General features: G+C 44.0%; 2 protein-coding genes across 9 annotated transcripts in view; both read right to left on the reverse strand.

Annotated features, from left to right (window-relative positions):
- Positions 1 to 9,702, reverse strand: part of LOC121579514 (latent-transforming growth factor beta-binding protein 3) — a 46,094-nt gene extending 36,392 nt beyond the window's left edge. For 3 of the 8 annotated variants that reach the window (XM_041894155.2, XM_041894154.2, XM_041894152.2), the window contains exon 1: positions 8,943 to 9,702. In XM_041894155.2, coding sequence (XP_041750089.2) covers positions 8,943 to 9,183 — 241 coding nt within the window. In that variant the 5' untranslated portion in view covers positions 9,184 to 9,702. The remainder of the gene's footprint in view (positions 1 to 8,942) is intronic. The other 5 variants (XM_041894156.2, XM_041894153.2, XM_041894149.2 and 2 more) reach the window with 3 other exon arrangements.
- A 2,121-nt stretch (positions 9,703 to 11,823) lies between these two features.
- On the reverse strand, positions 11,824 to 16,096 carry LOC121579515 (zinc finger protein 92 homolog). The gene is made up of 2 exons (XM_041894158.2): positions 14,871 to 16,096; positions 11,824 to 14,700 (listed from the first exon to the last, which is right to left on the reverse strand). Exons 1-2 carry the CDS (start codon positions 15,571 to 15,573, stop codon positions 13,736 to 13,738), a joined length of 1,668 nt encoding a protein of 555 aa, XP_041750092.1. The 5' UTR covers positions 15,574 to 16,096; the 3' UTR covers positions 11,824 to 13,735.
- Between the last annotated feature and the right edge of the window lie 1,376 nt (positions 16,097 to 17,472).

The raw sequence follows: 17,472 nt of genomic DNA on the forward strand, positions 1-17,472 counted from the left end.
AATATACAAACATTTTTGAAAAATATAATTTGAAAATACAATTTTATTGAGTAAATGTATTTATTGGTTTCTTTTCATTTTGATAAGAGATGAAAATGCAATGAATTTAAGGTTATTTGTAGATGTAAAAATCTAAATGTACCGAAATGGGGTCCCCACTGAAAAAGTTTGAATACCACTGATTTAGACTGAAACCGACAGTGTGTAGGGGATAGACAGGCCAATTGAGGCACTACAAAAAAATAAAGGGAGAGAAAGAAAGAGGGATATGTAGAGAAAAAGAGAGAGTGGGGAGGCAAGAGAGAGCGTGAGAGAGAAGGAGAGAGGGAGGAGTGGAAAGAGGGGGAAAGTGTGTAAGAAAGAGAGAGAGAAAGAAAGAAGTAGAATAGAGAAAGTGCAATGGAAAAAACATCAGAGGGATCCAAATGAATCTGCACTTTTTTCTCCAAATGCAGAGGGACTTTTTCAAAAATACATACCTGTCATTCTTCAACTGTAGCGTGAGCAAGATGAGACAACTATACAGTGTGCTTTACACACACTGACACACTACCACAGATTTGGCACACTAACATAGAGCTATACGTACTATGCTGTACATATACAGAAACTCTGACACACCAACACACACACTTTGGAATGTTTAATTATGTTATTATTTCAGACCAACTACTGGTTGCTGGGTTTTTCATTACAACCAACCACGTTTGAGAGCGACAGGGTGGAAGAGTTTTAGCCAAGGATAATATTTCAACAATAGGCCTTACAAACTCAAGTCTTGAGCAATGATCTGACCCATTTCCAATGCCAAACCTGGACTCACGTTTCTACACTCCAGATTGAACAAGGACCATTCTATTTCCTCTTCAGGGATCCAAAGCCCCAGGAGCAACAATAGGTTCAACTAAGTCCCCATTCAAATCAAACCTAGCTGAAGAGATAAAACTCAGAGCTCTCTAATATCACTACATCACAGTTCATACAGCACATCTAAAACCAGCAAGACTCATACTAACCTCAGACCTCAACAGTATCTTTAGTAGGGGGGATCTCCTGCCTGTCTGTACACTGTGTGCAGAGGGAGGTGGGGGAGGTGTGTGTGTGTGTGTGTGTGTGTGTGTGTGTGTGTGTGTGTGTGTGTGTGTGTGTAAGGGGCGCCCTCTGCATGCCCCTGGGGTTTTGCTCTGACTGTGGCCACCCACCCACTTCTGTCTGTCTAGAGATGACGCAGCAGCAGCCTGGTTACCTCCCCCTACAGCTTCCCATCCAACCACAGCCTCTCCCTCCCAACTCAAATATTCCCAGCTCTAAATGATCAAATGATAGTTTAACGTTCCAGTTCAACAGTTAGTCTACGTACAGTGAGCTGTTCATCTGATATCTTACATTTCTTAGAAGATCATCCTGAATATGTCAGTGGGTCAGTGAAGGCTGGCCAGCTTCTCATGGCTAAACAAATATTCATCATCATTTAAAGTGATCATGAGATTATGATTATATGCCTTAAAAAGTATGGTGTTATAGAGGAGGGAGTATTTGCCAAAACATCAGAAAATGATAATACGTTTATTTTTTTGTATATTATTACAGTATTATACTAGTATTACATACAGTATTATACTAGTATTACAGTATTGTACTAGTATTACAGTTTTATACTAGGAGTAACAGAGAAAACAGATGATTAGAGGATTACATATTATGAGTCACTAGCAATCAATGTATGATTCATTAATGCCAGTAAGCTACACAACCACGTCAAATCAATCAATTTTCATGTCTTCATTCCCACTATAAATACCATCAAAAGGACAACGACAAAAACAACATTACACCACAATAACAATCACCACCACTACCACTACTACCACTATTAAAAGGGCATTATTACAATAATGGGAGGCACAACATCTTATGACGCTCTTGCCTTCACGGTCAGTAGAAAAGCAAGAAACCACATCCCCAAATATGCCTGCTTTAAACTGGCATTGTGAGACCGCATACCACATCCACAGAGTGGACTATGGACTGGGCCAGACTTCTGTAGCTGAGCCCATAGCCCAGGGTAAATGACATAATCACTGGCTTTTTAAAAACACAGGCCTGAGAAAGTCTCCTCCGCTTCCTCCTGCCGACTAGAAGGCCGCCTGGGAGTAACGGCCTCTGTTTACTGAATGGGCTCTAGATACCCATATTGTACCCATGCATCCCCTCAATCCCCGCATCCACCCCAGATCGCTTGGCAAGGAGGGCTGCAGCCCTTAGCTATCCAAACAGTGCCTGTTCCAATGCTCAACACATATAGAACATTTGAGTCACTAAATGATTGCTGTCTTTAACAGTCTACTGGCACAAAATTATCTAGCAGAAATCTTTCATGAATAAGACCACCCTCGCTGGGTTTGATCAACTTTCATTTTTGTCCACTTTCATTAACCCCACCCCTTTTTTAAAGCAGTATTATCTAGAACACATTTTTATTTAAAAATAAACAATATTTACATTTTAGTCATTTAGCAGACATTCTTATCCAGAGCGACTTACAGTTAGTGAGTGCATACATTTTTCATACTGGCCCCCCGTGGGAATCGAACCCACAACCCTAGAGTTGCAAGCGTCATGCTCTACCAACTGAGCTACAGGGGACTACTAGGCAGATAATTTCTAACATTACATATCATTACCATTAATCTGGTGTGAGACTATGATACTGCACTGTCTGTCTGTCTGATTATGTATAATTGCCCAAACCCATCACTCCAATCCCTGATTACTCAATGGGCATATTATGACATGTCATGGAGGTATGTGAGGTTGTTTCTATGGCCAAGAGGTAGGCATGAACCCAGTGTAACCTGGCAGCCCCCTGCACCAGCGCAATTTAACGTCTGTGGAGAGAGAGAGGGAGACAGAATGTTGGCACCAACTCTGGGTAAGTGATGTCATGTAATCACTGGTCTAATCCACCGTTTTTCTGTATAACAACAGACCAGGTAGAGAGAGGAATGCTGACGGTGCACCCAGCAGAGCTGATGTGAGATATCTGCCCAGGCCCGATGGCGGTGCGGTGGCACACCCTCAGGGGAGCTGTAGTGGTTCAGGCTAGGGTGTCTTAGGGCCTTCTCCCCCTGTCCTGGCAGCAGCACTGTTATTCTGTATTTACCCTGGCTAATGGCTGTGCAGCTCCAGAGGTCTGGCGGGGGTGCAGTTACACAGTCTCACAGTGCTCACATTCCACTGGCCAGCTTTAAATAACTGCTCCCTTTCTCCCCCACGCTAAGCAAATGGGAGGAAAGCGTGTTAAACATGGCAAGCCGGGGTGTTTTTTGAGCTAGCTCCTCCTATATTAGCTTCAAATGCGAGACAGCCTTCTCCCTGACACACACACTGTGTTCCCTCATCCCTTTCAAAATTGACCTCTAATTGGTGTTTTGTTTTTGGAGCTTCAGCAGCCAAAAACAATTTGCCTCGCACTGTTTTTTTTTCTCAACCTGCACCGAAGTGTTGACTTGAATAGAGCCAGTGACAGGACAGGAATAGCCCTGAGAGGAGGAATCTGATTCCATGAAAAATCCCAGTTAAGATCCCCAAATACTGGACTGTAGAGCTACATCGCTTGTGACCTTAAATAACCGGAGATATTTGCCCTCCATACGAGAGCAGCCTAAACCATGCACGCATAAACATTAAAACACAGCCTTGAGGGAAGGCTGATGACATGGCATCAAATACACACACACGCACACAAACAAAGTTCGTAAATGGCTGTGTGAATCCCCCTCTCTATGGCCATGGGAGAGACTGACAGAGAGTGTGTGTGAGCGAAGCCCTGCTTAGCCTCACCTCTGGGAAAAGCCAGGCCTGCGGCACACTGTGGAGTGGTGCAGGTTTCTGGGTTGCCCATGTTTACTACAGCACCCATAACTTGGCATCAGAGGAGGAAGTGAGTGAGTGTGGGGAAGTGCTCTCAGAGGGAAACTCAAGTGTGTCTCTAAACAGGGACAGCTAGCCTTGGGCAGCTCCAGCTCGGCTTGTTTTGCTGACTTCTGTTTTACCTTTCATTCTCCTCTGACCCGTACCTGTGACCCATACCTCTGACCCATACCTCTGATCCATACGCAGGGAAAACCCAAATAAATCACTGCAATAAAATGTGGGACAGCTGAGCCTTCAGAATGAAATGGATGACTGGGTTTGAATGACCCATTAAACTCATATTTTGTGCATGACCACATTGGCTTTTAACATTCTCACATGACCTCCATCCTGAGTCACGGATAGAGAGACATGAGCCAGAGGTACTGCAGTAGGATGGAGGGAGAAGTCCATCAGGAACTGAATACAGGGGGAGTGACATAGGACATTCTAGAGAGACAGAAGTCAGCTCAGCCTCAACAGTAAGGATGGGACTCTTGTTGTGATTGGGCTGAATGAGACAGCGGGTTTAGTTTAGGATACAGACAGATACAGAGTGAGAGTGACTGAGAAGCAGAGGCAGGTCCAGAAGAGGTGGAGAGCAGCTGCTGCCAGTCTGCTGAGGTTGATGGGTGGAATGCCTGTGCGGTAGCAACCTTTAAAGAGAAGAAAGGCTGCGTCCTCCGTCCCTCACCCAAACAGAGCTGTGTGCAGTAAAACTGGGGGAACAGGCTCAGAACTACTGTGGGTAAATACTGTAGGGAGGGTGGGGGTGGGAGGAATGTCTATCAAGATTCCCATTCCCAGTCTCTTAAGTCATACATCCAGAGTGCTGCTTCAGTCTGACCTGCACAACCCAGCTCAACCTCTATGACCATGTGGAGGAGACATAACACAGAACAATGCCTGCCTGATTCAAAGATCAACCGCCGACTGACTCTTTTCATCTATAGAACCTGCCGGAAACTAAACGTATAACAGCATCTCAACATACAGCATATGCCATCTCTGATATGAATCTAGGATTTATCTTTCATACGTAATTTGAGTATGACAAGAGATAATGCTGAGAAATAGAAGCCTACGTTTATTTAGCTACTTCCTTACTTATACTCTGGCAACTCTGCCATTCTAGTTTATTTTCCCATACTACAGCATGTATATCCAGAGGCCTCATCCAGTGCAGACAGGAGTCTGTGTGGCCTAGCTGTCTCTCAGCTGATTTATCCCTGGAACACTAAGCGTAGCAGTAACAGCAAAAGTAGCAGTAACAGTAGCAGTAGTTAATCCCTCTTTAACCCTGCTGGATTCCCCACACTGTCTGTCTGAGGGCTGGGGTGGTAGCCAGTCCTGCTTTACCAGGGATAGATACATAGACTCCACAGAACGGAATGAAGACGTCCTGGTGATTCTATTTCTATGCATCAATCCTCCACTTAAGGAGGAACGTCCAGTTTCACTTCAGATCACCTGGTGATGAGAGAAGACTGACCAAACCACTAGAATTCCTGAACATTATATATTAGGGTGCTTGTGCCATACACTTCAGACAGTAGCATAAGAGAAGGATTAAGGGAATGAGCACAGAATGAACATGGAAAAGGGTTGCTTATTTATGTCATTTCACTGTTGAGTTGATTGGTTGAGTCAATTCTCATTTACCAGAGAATTGTAGAAAAAATGTAATCCTGCTTCAAAATATCTGTTTATGTTACTTGAACCATGTCAGAATCTGTTCAAGTAGATACTATTACAAATCTTTAACTGAACTAAAAAAATCCAGGATGGAAATGTACCTACTGTAATATATACCAATAGCTACGTAATAGCCGTGAGGCCAACCTGGCAAAACCGCTGAAGCCCAGTAGATTTCGCTGAAACTCACTAAGCCTTATTTATTAATTTTCTCATAATATCCTACAACAGCTTTAACAACATTGTTCTTGTGAAGACTTTAAGACAGGAAATCTTGAATCATTAGGCAGAAAATTAATGCATTTGGAAGTGAATTGCTTCACGGCAAGGTTCTGGCAGGTCTGCTCAGTCTAGGTCTCAGCCTTGCTGTGGTGCTGACGTCACAGCCACTCATATTATGGAAAAGTGTTAATATTGTTGTCGTTGACCGCGGCCATTTTAACATGCTAGAGAGAAAATTCCACATGTCCATAGAGTACACTGTCCACACACACTTCTGGTTTGCCAAAAGCTGACACTGGCTCAAGTTGCACTCTGTAGCCCCTGCCAGACAAACCCAAACAACTGCACAAAAGCCTGGTTAAATGCAGCTTACAGTACCCGTACAATACCAGACACAGGGCCGATTGTACACTAGTTTGATTCTCCAGACCAAATGTTCAGATTACACAAAATTAACAATTCTGTGTTGCACTGTAATTACAACTGGAGTATGTAAGGAGGGCCATTCTGATGGTTTTGTGATGAAAGGGTGAGCATGTTCATTCACAGTGCAGAGAAAGAGAGTTTATTATGACAAAAATGCATTAGGAATATGCTGTAGTTCTGTAATGAAGGGCTGGTGGGAGAAAAAGCGTAGGAACTTCACATTTCACAAGAAGTCCTAAAACAAAATCTGTACGACAACATTATGACAGGGTAAACTGGCATTACAGTCATTAGGTGTTCAAGAAAAATCTAAACATTGGGAAAATGTGGGTAAATGTATAGGAAATGTGTGGGCCTAAGTGAATGTGAATGTTGCTCAAACTCCCTTGACCACAGAGCCCCACAGCCGACACTTTAAGGGCGGCCTCTGCATGCATTTCCATAAATGTAGCTTTCACAGTGACTGAATCAGTTTCCTCATTTATTTTTACTACTGCAGTTTATTTTGGGGTCTTGTTCACATTCTAAAGCAAATCTTAGTCTGCCTTAATTAGGGGTTTGAGGGAAAATCAAGTCACACTAAAATAACCCTGGGCCTCACACAGATCAACAAAGAAATGGACACCCCCTCATCACAACTAATGAAAAAGCTGAGCAAGTAATAACAGTTCTCTATCTAAACAGAGGCAATATTGTTGATATATATTTTTTTACCAGTATTGTGTTTTAAAAGCACCCTTGCTAGTTTACATTTTAATTATCTACTGTGATGGATCACAGGCTAGCAGCAGTTGTCAGACCCAATAAACACACTGAGTGTACAAAACAAAGGGGATCACCTTCCTAATTTTGAGTTGCACCCCTTTTGCCCTCAGAACAGCCTCAATTAGTCAGGGCATGGACTCTACAAGGTGTCGAAAGCGTTCCACATGGATGCTGGCCCATGTTGACTCCAATGCTTTCCACAATTGTGTCAAGTTGGCTGGATGTCCTTTGGGTGGTGGACCATTTTTGATACACATGGGAAATTGTTGAGTGTGAAAAACCCAGCAGCGTTGCGGTTCTTGACACACTCAAACCGGTGCACCTGGCACCTACTACCATACCCTGTTCAAAGGAACGATCAAACAGGGAAATGGTTCCAATCGTTTTTCCACCATTTATTTTTCCAATAGGGGATTTTATGTAGGTTTACCCTGGCATGACGTTTTGATAACCGTGTAAATCTCTCTCGGACAAGGTGACTTTTATCAATATATTCACCTGTATTTACCCCCAACAAATGAAATGCTAATTAGCTGCTAATGTGGCTATCATAAAGCACTATAAATGGCATGATGATATGGACGTGACTGCCAAATTGAGGCAAAGGTAAGAATCTCTGGATTAACTATCTAATGTTAGCTAAATGTAGTAATGAATAAATTGGCTACATTTCTTTAATTGTACCTGTTAGCAAAGGTGCCAGGTAGAGCTGACGTGCAGGAGCTTGCAGGGATTTGTAGTCTTGCATGATGTCTACTTTGATGCTAATTAGCATTTTCGAATCTGAGCGTAAATAGAGCCGAATATATATTGCTAAAAGTCACCTTGTCCAAGAGAGATTTACATGGTTATCAAAACGTTATGCCAGGGTAAGCCTACACGAAACACAGCCCTTATTTTAAGTGTTTCTAAAAGTCCCTATGGGAAAAAATGAATGGAACCATTTCCCTGTTGGACCGCTAGGTTTTATGGGTATTATGACACCTCCACTGTGGGGTTCTATTGTCTCAAGGCTTAAAAATCCTTATTTAAACTGTCTCCTCCCCTTCATCTACACTGATTGAAGAGGATTTAACAGCTGACATCAAGAGCGTCTGCTAAATGACTAAAATGTAAAATGTAATAAGGGATCATAGCTTTCACCTGGTCAGTCTATGTCATGGAAAGAGCAGGTGTTCCTAATGTTTTGTACACTCAGTGTATTTATTGTGTCTGACAACTGCTGCTAGCCTGTGATCCATCACAGTAGATAATTCAAATTTAAACTGGCAAGGGTGCTTTTAAAACACAATACTGGTAAAATTGTTATTATTGTGAGAGTGTGTTGATTGAATGGTTGCTGGTCGCAGCTATATACTGGGCAGTGGGAGAGGGAACAGTAAACTCTAGCAGATTAAACTCAACTTTCATTCCCATGGGGGGCCAGTATGAAAAAAATGTATGCACTCACTAACTGTAAGTCGCTCTGGATAAGAGCGTCTGCTAAATGACTAAAATGTAAAGTGATGTTGGAGCTCCAGTCCGCCCACACTAGTCGTAAATCGTGGAGTTGAGTTTAGTCAGCTAAGTCAACTCCAGTGTAGGCTCCAGAATGTAAACTGGTATAGGCCCTGGAGCCTTGGTTTACCACAGTTTATCTGACTTCTGTGCAGAAAGATTCAACTCATGCCAGCCAGACAATGTGGACAAGAGATTAGAGAAGGGGGAAAATCCGAAATATGCCAAATGTCTTAGCAATGCAATGGTAATAGCCAAATTGACACGGAGATGTTTATTTTGATTCTGATGATTAAGGCCTAGGGGCCTATGTGTATTTTCTTCCCTACTAGGACTGATATTGTTCAGAGATTAGTGTTTAAAAAACAGCATAATAAGGCCTGTGTAAAATAATTATTGTTTATCATCGCATCACCACTCACCCACTCTGAATCCAGGCCCTGTGAGAGTATCCGCTGACTGTCCGTTCTCGCCTATCAGTGTGGTATTGTTGCCCTGCTCACAGGTGTCCTGGCACTGGCCTTTTAAACAAATCCTCTTGCAGATGAGAGGGGCGATGACCACTTTGAAGCGCTCACGGGTGGATGCGCGCTCTGCGCACCAGGCCAGCCTCTGGACACCCAGCCAGATGACGAGCAGATGGGAAATGATCAGAGAAGGCATCCTGGCATCCTTCACCGCCGTGCGCAAAGAGAAGGGGGCATTCACGGTGGCAAAATGTAATGCTGTTAAAGACTGTTCAGCTCGTAACAAAACACCAAGGGACTCGGTATTCCTTTCAATCGAACCTTGAAAACAACCGACTAACTTCCGGAGGTATTCCAAAATGTTGATTATAAAGGTGCCTCATACAACGAAAAAAAGTGCTGAGAAAACTTCAGTGGTGTACTTCTTCCCTCCTGCCCTTTAAAAACAGTACATTTCAGTCTCCTCGCATATAAAAATTATTCATTTGGAACAGTAAAATGTTTGGCATTTTTATTTTAACTAAAATACAGGATCCAAAAGTTACCGAGATAACTTTTCCATTTTCCTACCCGCTTTCTCGCTCTCCTTTCTCCCTGCTGTTGCTTGGATGGTTGGTGTGTGCGTATCTGGGTTTGGGAAAGAAGGGAGGGAGGAGAGAGGGAGAGGGAGCCAAGCCAATCCTCTCCAGAAAGAGCTGGCAGTAGGCCAGGCAGCGCAGGAGCTAAGCTGAAAGTGGTTTCGTTGTTGGTTATTTCTCCTAACACCCACTAACCCCCCATCCAGGGAACGATAACGGCACAGCTGTGCGTGTCGCTCTGGAAAACACCTCCAAATCAAGTGTGAATGCCAACAGTGCGAAACAGCTCTCCAGTCAGAGGAATGTAGAGTATTATACAGCTTACAGTTACAGTTGTGGGAGGAAAATAGGTGTCTGTTGACAAAACTCAATTTACAAAAAAACATTAATCATTAGCCATCATAATTTAAGCCTATCTCAAATCTAGATTATTCAATAAATGACCAATATTGGTATAGATGTGAGACACCATACAATGACTAGATGAGAAAGTAACAGTGCCAAATCTAGCTATCCAATCAAAGTCTATTTATTTTCACTGTATTTAGTAGTGAAATATAAAGAAAGTATGACCTAACAATAGAGCATTACCACATACCCCCCTTCACTTACAGACCACACACCAATATGATTAGCTGACCTTCACAATCAGTCAAAGGTGTACAGTTGGGGTCATCCGGTGGTTTCTTGTGATGGGCCAGGCGGAGAAAGGGAGAGTTGGGGAGAGGGTTGAGTCACTTCCTCTACAAAAAGTGAGAATATTTGCTTTCAGTCGCTAAGGAAATGACTGCATGGGCCTGGAGAGTTCACAGGCTGCACTTACATTTCTCTGCCTCTGCTTCTGTCCAGCACAGCGACATCCACTGCCAAGAAAGACACTTGCACAAAACACACTCTTATGCAAACTCACAATCGAATCAAACAAACACTCACAGAAGCGTACAAAAATAGAACCCAGTCGAGCTGTAACACACCTCTACTCAAGCACATTCACTCACATCCCAAACACTCAAACTAGATGCACACACAGCTGTTGTCCACTGCCTCCCTCCCAAACTAAACTAATACCCAACTCAGAGCCCAGTCCTGCTTTTTACATTAGAACAGGAGAGAGGTACTCACAGACTAGACTGATGGGAAATGGAGAGTAAGGAATACAATAACACAATCAGGGTACAGCCACCTGCACATAGTGCGGACAGAAGAAGACTATCAAAGGTCTGATTACTGACTGCCACGAATTTCAAGAATGAGGGAGTCACAGCTATAGAAAGGAGGGGGGGGTATACATCAATGCCTAATTTCTTTAGTCCCATGGAGGCCAAAGGAATTCCACTTATTATAAATTGCCCCCTTTGTAAACGCAATGGTTATTACTTACAGACCAAGTAGTAAGTCTACTGTGACTGTCATTACAACAACCCATATTCCTCTTCCATATCAAGACAATCCTCGCGTGAGATAGCAGTGAATGCCAGAACACCACCAGACTGGGTCAGTGGTACCAGTGGGACAGACAGTAAGACCACAGGGCTGTGGCAGGGTGGAGGCTGTGGGCTTACAGACATCACTGAGGCATTTCAGTGGGACTGGATAAACAAGGAGGGACTGCTGTGCGTAAGTCCGAGGTGGGATGGAAGTGTTTGGCTGTGGTTGGCAGGGTTTTTCTATTTATCTAACCTTTGTATGCTACTGGTTTTCCATGGGCCTGATTATGTTAAATATGGTGGTTCTCCAGTCATATCCTGTGACCCAGTCTACTAGCATGTCATCAACGTTTATGGCGAGGATCCTGTGGAAAAAGCAGGGAGTGTGTGGCTGTTTTCTGTGTGCATGAGACTGTCATTATAATCAATCCATAGGGGAGGGGGGGTTGTGTGTTTGTCATTGTTTGTGAGTAGTCTGTGGGTGAGGGTGTGTCAGCCAGGCCATATCCGTCAGGGAGGGGAGCAGGGTCACCACTTTGGTTGCATGTGTGGAAACCGAGAGTGGATCAGAAATACAGGGCTGCCCGCCACCACAACACCAGTCTGACCACACCAGAGAGACCACAGGACGCTGTGTTCAACTCTGCCTCTGTTAACCAGGAACATCTTACATTTAATGTGCCTGAGCTCCACTGTTGACTTGAAATTGTAACACCACTAGTCCTCATCAACATTGTGGAAAATATATATTGCAAGCTCAAGCCCTCATAGCAAGATCAATACATATTATCTTATTGATTACATACAATAACAATGACTAAGAGGCCACAATATCAACAAAGGCCCTTTAATAGGTAACATTAAGACAAAGTAACTGGATGCATCAGATGGGTGAAAAATACATTTTAAACAGGAGGACAAGTCATAACAAAGTCATGTTCTTGAACATTTCATACCAAAGACTTAGCAGGAAGAAAAATATAACAATTTGTTCAATATTGGCGTGCAAAAATAACCACTGAATGCGGTACATGACCCTGTTACCTTGGGTCCAGAGAACCCACTACGTATGCTGGATGTAACTCCAGCTGTGCATTTTAAAGCATATTTTCAATATTGTCAACAGTAATGTACATTTTCCATAATTGCAGATGGACCAAGTCTGGTTCACAAGGATCATACGCTGGGAAAGAGATTGACAGCTTTAAAAGGCTGAAATTTGAAGTGTACTCTGCTATGCTCTGATCAGACAGACACTCCTTCAGATAAGAGATGGTTCCCCTTTTCTGTCTGAATGGGACAATCAATACCAGGAAGAATTGCAAGTGATTACATATTTACATTACATAGTGGGATTAATAGTTAAAGGTACATTCAGCAATATGACATGACTATTAGTAGCAACTTCTGACAAAAACAAAGAGAGTAGGAAGCAAGAGGCTAATGTGCGCAGCATTACCACACAGCTATCACGTTGCATGAAAGAGGGATTTCCCGGCTGGTACATATATGCAGCTGTTTATCAGTATCTGTGTGGGGTAGGTGCTAGTAAGGCCTTGCACTCTCTCTGAAGTTGCAGTTGTTTATGGTAATGTCACAATGCTGAATCTCTGTTTAATGTCACCATGGCGGTGGCAATAATGGTAGCAAATTAACTGTTGTTAAATTTCCATTAAATGGTCTTTGGACATGGTTGCATAAAACTCCATTCAATCTCAAAATACATATGACGAGCACCTTACAGGATTTGTATTTCCAGCGGACACATGGCTGTTATACACTAGAGCTGTGTTTGAAAACCCATACTAACATACTGTATACTACATACTTAATGAGTATATACTACATACTATTAGTTCATTTTAGTATACTGTAAACGAACGGTATCCTTTCAGTTGAGTGTACTAGCGCTTCGCCTGTCTACTGGAAGTTGATGCTTTTGTTACGCAAGTTCTTGCTATCTTGTTAGCAGCCAACTAACGTTAGGTAGCTAGCTAGATAACATACCAGTACATACAAGCAACTGTGTAATGATACGCTATGCAGTTCGTAATTTGAAAAGTAATTACTTTATTACATTGGTCAACATTTTCTTAACATTTGTCATAATTAGTTAAAGCAATGAATTTGTTTCCGCTCTCGTCGGACTTCAGCTGCCTATTTTCCTACATTTTCTTCAAATCTGAAAATGTTGTGAAGCTACACCCATTTCCTAAAGAATTGCATTATGGGCCCTAAAAGCACAGAAATAGTGTCCACAGCTTGTATACTTCGTATTTTGGCAAATGTAGTACAACATTCGGGAACTTTTGGCATTCTTACTATATCCATACTATGACCAAAAAGCATACTACATACTCAATTTACGTCACAAATATGTTTAGTATGAGTATTCAAACACAGTTTAGGTAGGTTGTTGGAGTTGTATAGGAGGGTCATTAGCAATGAGAGAAGGGGGGAACATGATACATAGGTACATTTCATCTTATATAAACTACTTTCACATTTCTAAGATTATAAAGCACTAAAGGATAGATATGTCAAAGGGTCAGACAGGCACATGAAGTGTCTCTGAAATTAATAGGCTACCCTGGTCACTGGACAACACTAAGGGTGTAGATAGATAGCCTGTTTCTCAGGGAAGGAATGGAGACTTCCTCACACAGTACAGTAATGGAATAGGAAGACTCTTTAAACGTCATGTTCTAATGCTGTAGGCAGTAGACAGAAGGATGACACCATCCTACACACAGTCCACATCGTCCCCTTCGGCTCCCCACTCATCAAACCTCATCTGAGGGGAGGGGGCAGCAGGGTGGAGGCTGTTGATGTTGTTCAGGGCGTCTGGGTCCGGGTCGTCGCCCATGCCTGCCTCCATGTGAACAGACTCTTCACGGTGAGTGCGGACGTGCTTGCGCAATGCCGCCGGCTCCTTGAAAGTGCGGTTGCAGAAGGGGCAGCTGCAGGGTTTCTCTCCGGTGTGGATGCGCTGGTGGTGCTTCAGGTGCTGCAGTCGGCTCAGACGCTTGCCACAGATGGCACACACATAGGGCTTGTCACCAGTGTGGGTGCGCTGGTGCTTGCGCAGGCCGTCTAGGTGGCGGAAGATTTTAGGGCAATCAGAGCAGGAATAGGGCTTCTCGCCGGTGTGAATGCGAAGGTGGGTTTTCAGGGCCCCCGACTCACGGAAGCGGCGGCCACACACCCCACATGGGTAGGGCTTCTCTCCTGTGTGGATACGGATGTGCTTCTTCAGGCTGGAAATGAGGCGGAAGGTCTTCCCACACTCCAGACAATGGTGGGGGCGATCTGTGTCTGGGTCTCCTGGAGAGGTGGATGGTCCTGCTGTCTCTCCTGCCCTACCTGGGGACATGTCACTTCCTACTGCTCCAGGGGACCTCAACACCGCTTTCTGTCCTGCCAGTCCCCCCTGAGCCGGACCAAAGGTAGCAGCACGTGGCCGCGTGGGTTTTGGGTGGCGGAGAGAGTAGCTGCTGGAGCGCAATGACCCCTCCTGCTCCACCACATGGATGTATCCCAGATCACCCACATTCGAGGCAGTCTGCTCACCACCAGCACCCCCGGCGCTCCTCAGCCCTGGGCCTCTACTGCAGGCCTGCCCTGGACCTGAACTTGGACCTGGCCCCTGCTCTTCTTTGATCTCAAACCTTGGTCCTACTGCTTGGGTCCCCTGCTGCCGCCTCTCATCTGTTTAGTACAAAACAACAGAAAGGGATGTTAGAAGCACATAGACATTCCATGTTTCCATTAATTCTAAATGAATGGCATGGAGCTACAACAAATTTGTAATGATATTCTCTCTTTTTATATCTACATATACACATTGGATTGCCTTATGACAAATAGGAATAATTTACCTGGCCGGCTGGGGTCGGAGCAGATGTTAGGTGCGTTGGCAGCATAGGAGTCCATAGAATGGTTGGTCACAGAGCCATCTGATTGGATTGAGAGCTGACACATTTTATAGTCATCCCTGGAGTCATAACCATGCAGAGACTCACTGAGAGAGCCACCCATCTCTAGGTCGACCCCGGAAACACACCGGCCATCCGCACCGTTCACATTACGGTGGCTCTGGCGGTCCCTGTCCATAGAGCCAATAGATGTGAGAGACGGGGCGAAAACCGACTGACCCATGGTCTGTGCACCAGGGAAAGGAATTTGCAACTGGTCGATTAACTTTTGGGCGCTGCTAAGGCATTCCTGTAAAGTCCTCAATTCCACTTTGAGTCTTTCGTTCTCCTGCTCCTTGTTAACCAGCTCTTGTTGGGTCTCGTTTAGTACAAGTACTACTTCGCCCAAGAGGGTATCCACAGCAGCGGATAACGTGGTTTGAATGGTCGGGGCTAGACGTGTCTTCAGTGAGGATACAGTCATGTTGCCCTGGCATGCTTGGTGCCCATACTCAGCCTTCCCTACTTTACGATCATAACAAGGCTCAGTCCCGGATCTGTTTGGGGCGTTGATTATACTTTGTTTACGATTAGCACCACCGGTTGTGCTATTGCTACTCAAATGAGAATCCATGCCGCTATTACAATTTCCTCGCCTGCATGTCATAGCTAGGTAGTTACTACGGTGACCAGCTAGCGCCGCCTGAGAAGAACGCAACTTCAGAAGCTAGCAAATTCGTTCGAACTAGCTATTAGCTAGTTAGTCTAACGTGAAAGAGAAGTAGCTAGCCTTAAGCAGTCCTACATACCTGTCATTATCATAGTGATCCCAATGCGTCAACTTAGTTATTGACAACTTCGCTAGCTAGCTCACTGACGTTAGTTAAGCCCTAAAAAAATAACTAGCTGGCTAGCTACGTTAGCACTGCAGGCAAGCTAACGTTAGTTGACTCCGTGCTGCTAGCTAGAAAGCCAAATATACTGACGATGATGAATGAAAATGTTCAGCCATATTCAGTAACATAAGTTTGTTATTACTATAACGTCATATTAATAGCGTGTCTGGAGTAAACTTGCACGGTTATATAAAATATAGATATGCCACTCGCAATGCCTACATCGGCTCGACGTCCATCTTCTAGGTAGCGTAGGGGCGTTTCACCGTCGCACATGAATGACGTGTCCTCTGGTAGATCTTCTTCTTCTTATTTTTCTTCAATTAGGTTTAACGGCGGTTGGCATCCAATTTGTTGCATTAACGCCACCTACTATACTGGAGTACAACTCCCTTATCTTTCCTTGAAAAATAAAATAAAACAAAGCAAAGAAATATCCTACCATCTAACACTACACTCACAACTTCAAAACTAATAATAATAATTAACCCCACCCTTCTCCACTATTTAAATATACTCACTCCTACCTCATGCCCTCAACCTGAAATGATGGGACATCACCACTTAACACTCCCTGTAACTCTTCTGCTGTCAGGTCTCACACACCCAAATATCTCTCTGCAGCTGCCACCACAATCTCAATTTTCTTCGATTTGCGTTCCATCCCTGCAGTACAATTAATAACCATTGCTATAAACGCTAAAAACCCAATCTTACAGAAACATATATCACTTGCTTGCCTATCCCACTGTACTGGTATATATCTCCTACTCTCACCACCCCCCCGCATATGCCTCCGCATATGACAACTTATTCTCTACTCTTACCCTGGAAACCTCAACCTGCTTCTCTCGCACTGGACATGTCTGATCCCCAGCCCCATGGCCACCCCTACAATTAGCACATACCACTACTTTCCCCACTGCTTCACACTCCTTAGTCTCATGCCCTTCTGCACACTTCTCACACCTTGGAATCTCCCTCCTACATACTGCTGCCACATGCCCATAAGTTTGACACCTGTAACATCGTAACGTACTCGGCACATACACTCGCACAGGATAACTTATATATCCTAACTTCACTTTATCCGGCAAAGACTCAACTTCAAAACTCAAAAGAACAGACAATGACTCTTCTGTTTCCCCACTCTCGCCACCCTGTTTTTATGTCGCACCAAACAACGAGCATCACACACACCGGGAATCTTCTCCTTCAGTTGATCCACTTTTACATTTACTGCTACCCCAGTAATCACTCCTCTCAATGGCGCCCTTTTCTTAAGAGCGAAACAATTCACAATTCTTTCCACCATTTGTTTAACTCTGAGCGCCTTCTCCCTCTGCCCAACAGAAACACAAACATCATTAGACCACTTCTGGTTACCCTCACCGATTCCACTATACCCAACGCTTTTTTCACCGATCTTGAAACCACAAATGGATCAGCCAAAAGGCAAGGATCCACTTTTTCCACAAACTTCACTCCTACTGTCACAGACTCATCTTTATCCTGACCCTCTGCACAAGCCTCTGGCTCCGAGCACTTCACCACACCTACAACCTTCGATACTTCACCCTCTTCCATTTCTACTCCTGTCTTCAGCTCACTTTGCTTACATTTCCTACCACTCTTTAACGAACCTTCTCCCTTCGCCATTTTTTCCTGAC

This window comes from Coregonus clupeaformis, chromosome 13, assembly GCF_020615455.1.
Source record: "Coregonus clupeaformis isolate EN_2021a chromosome 13, ASM2061545v1, whole genome shotgun sequence".
NCBI classification, from domain to species: domain Eukaryota; kingdom Metazoa; phylum Chordata; class Actinopteri; order Salmoniformes; family Salmonidae; genus Coregonus; species Coregonus clupeaformis.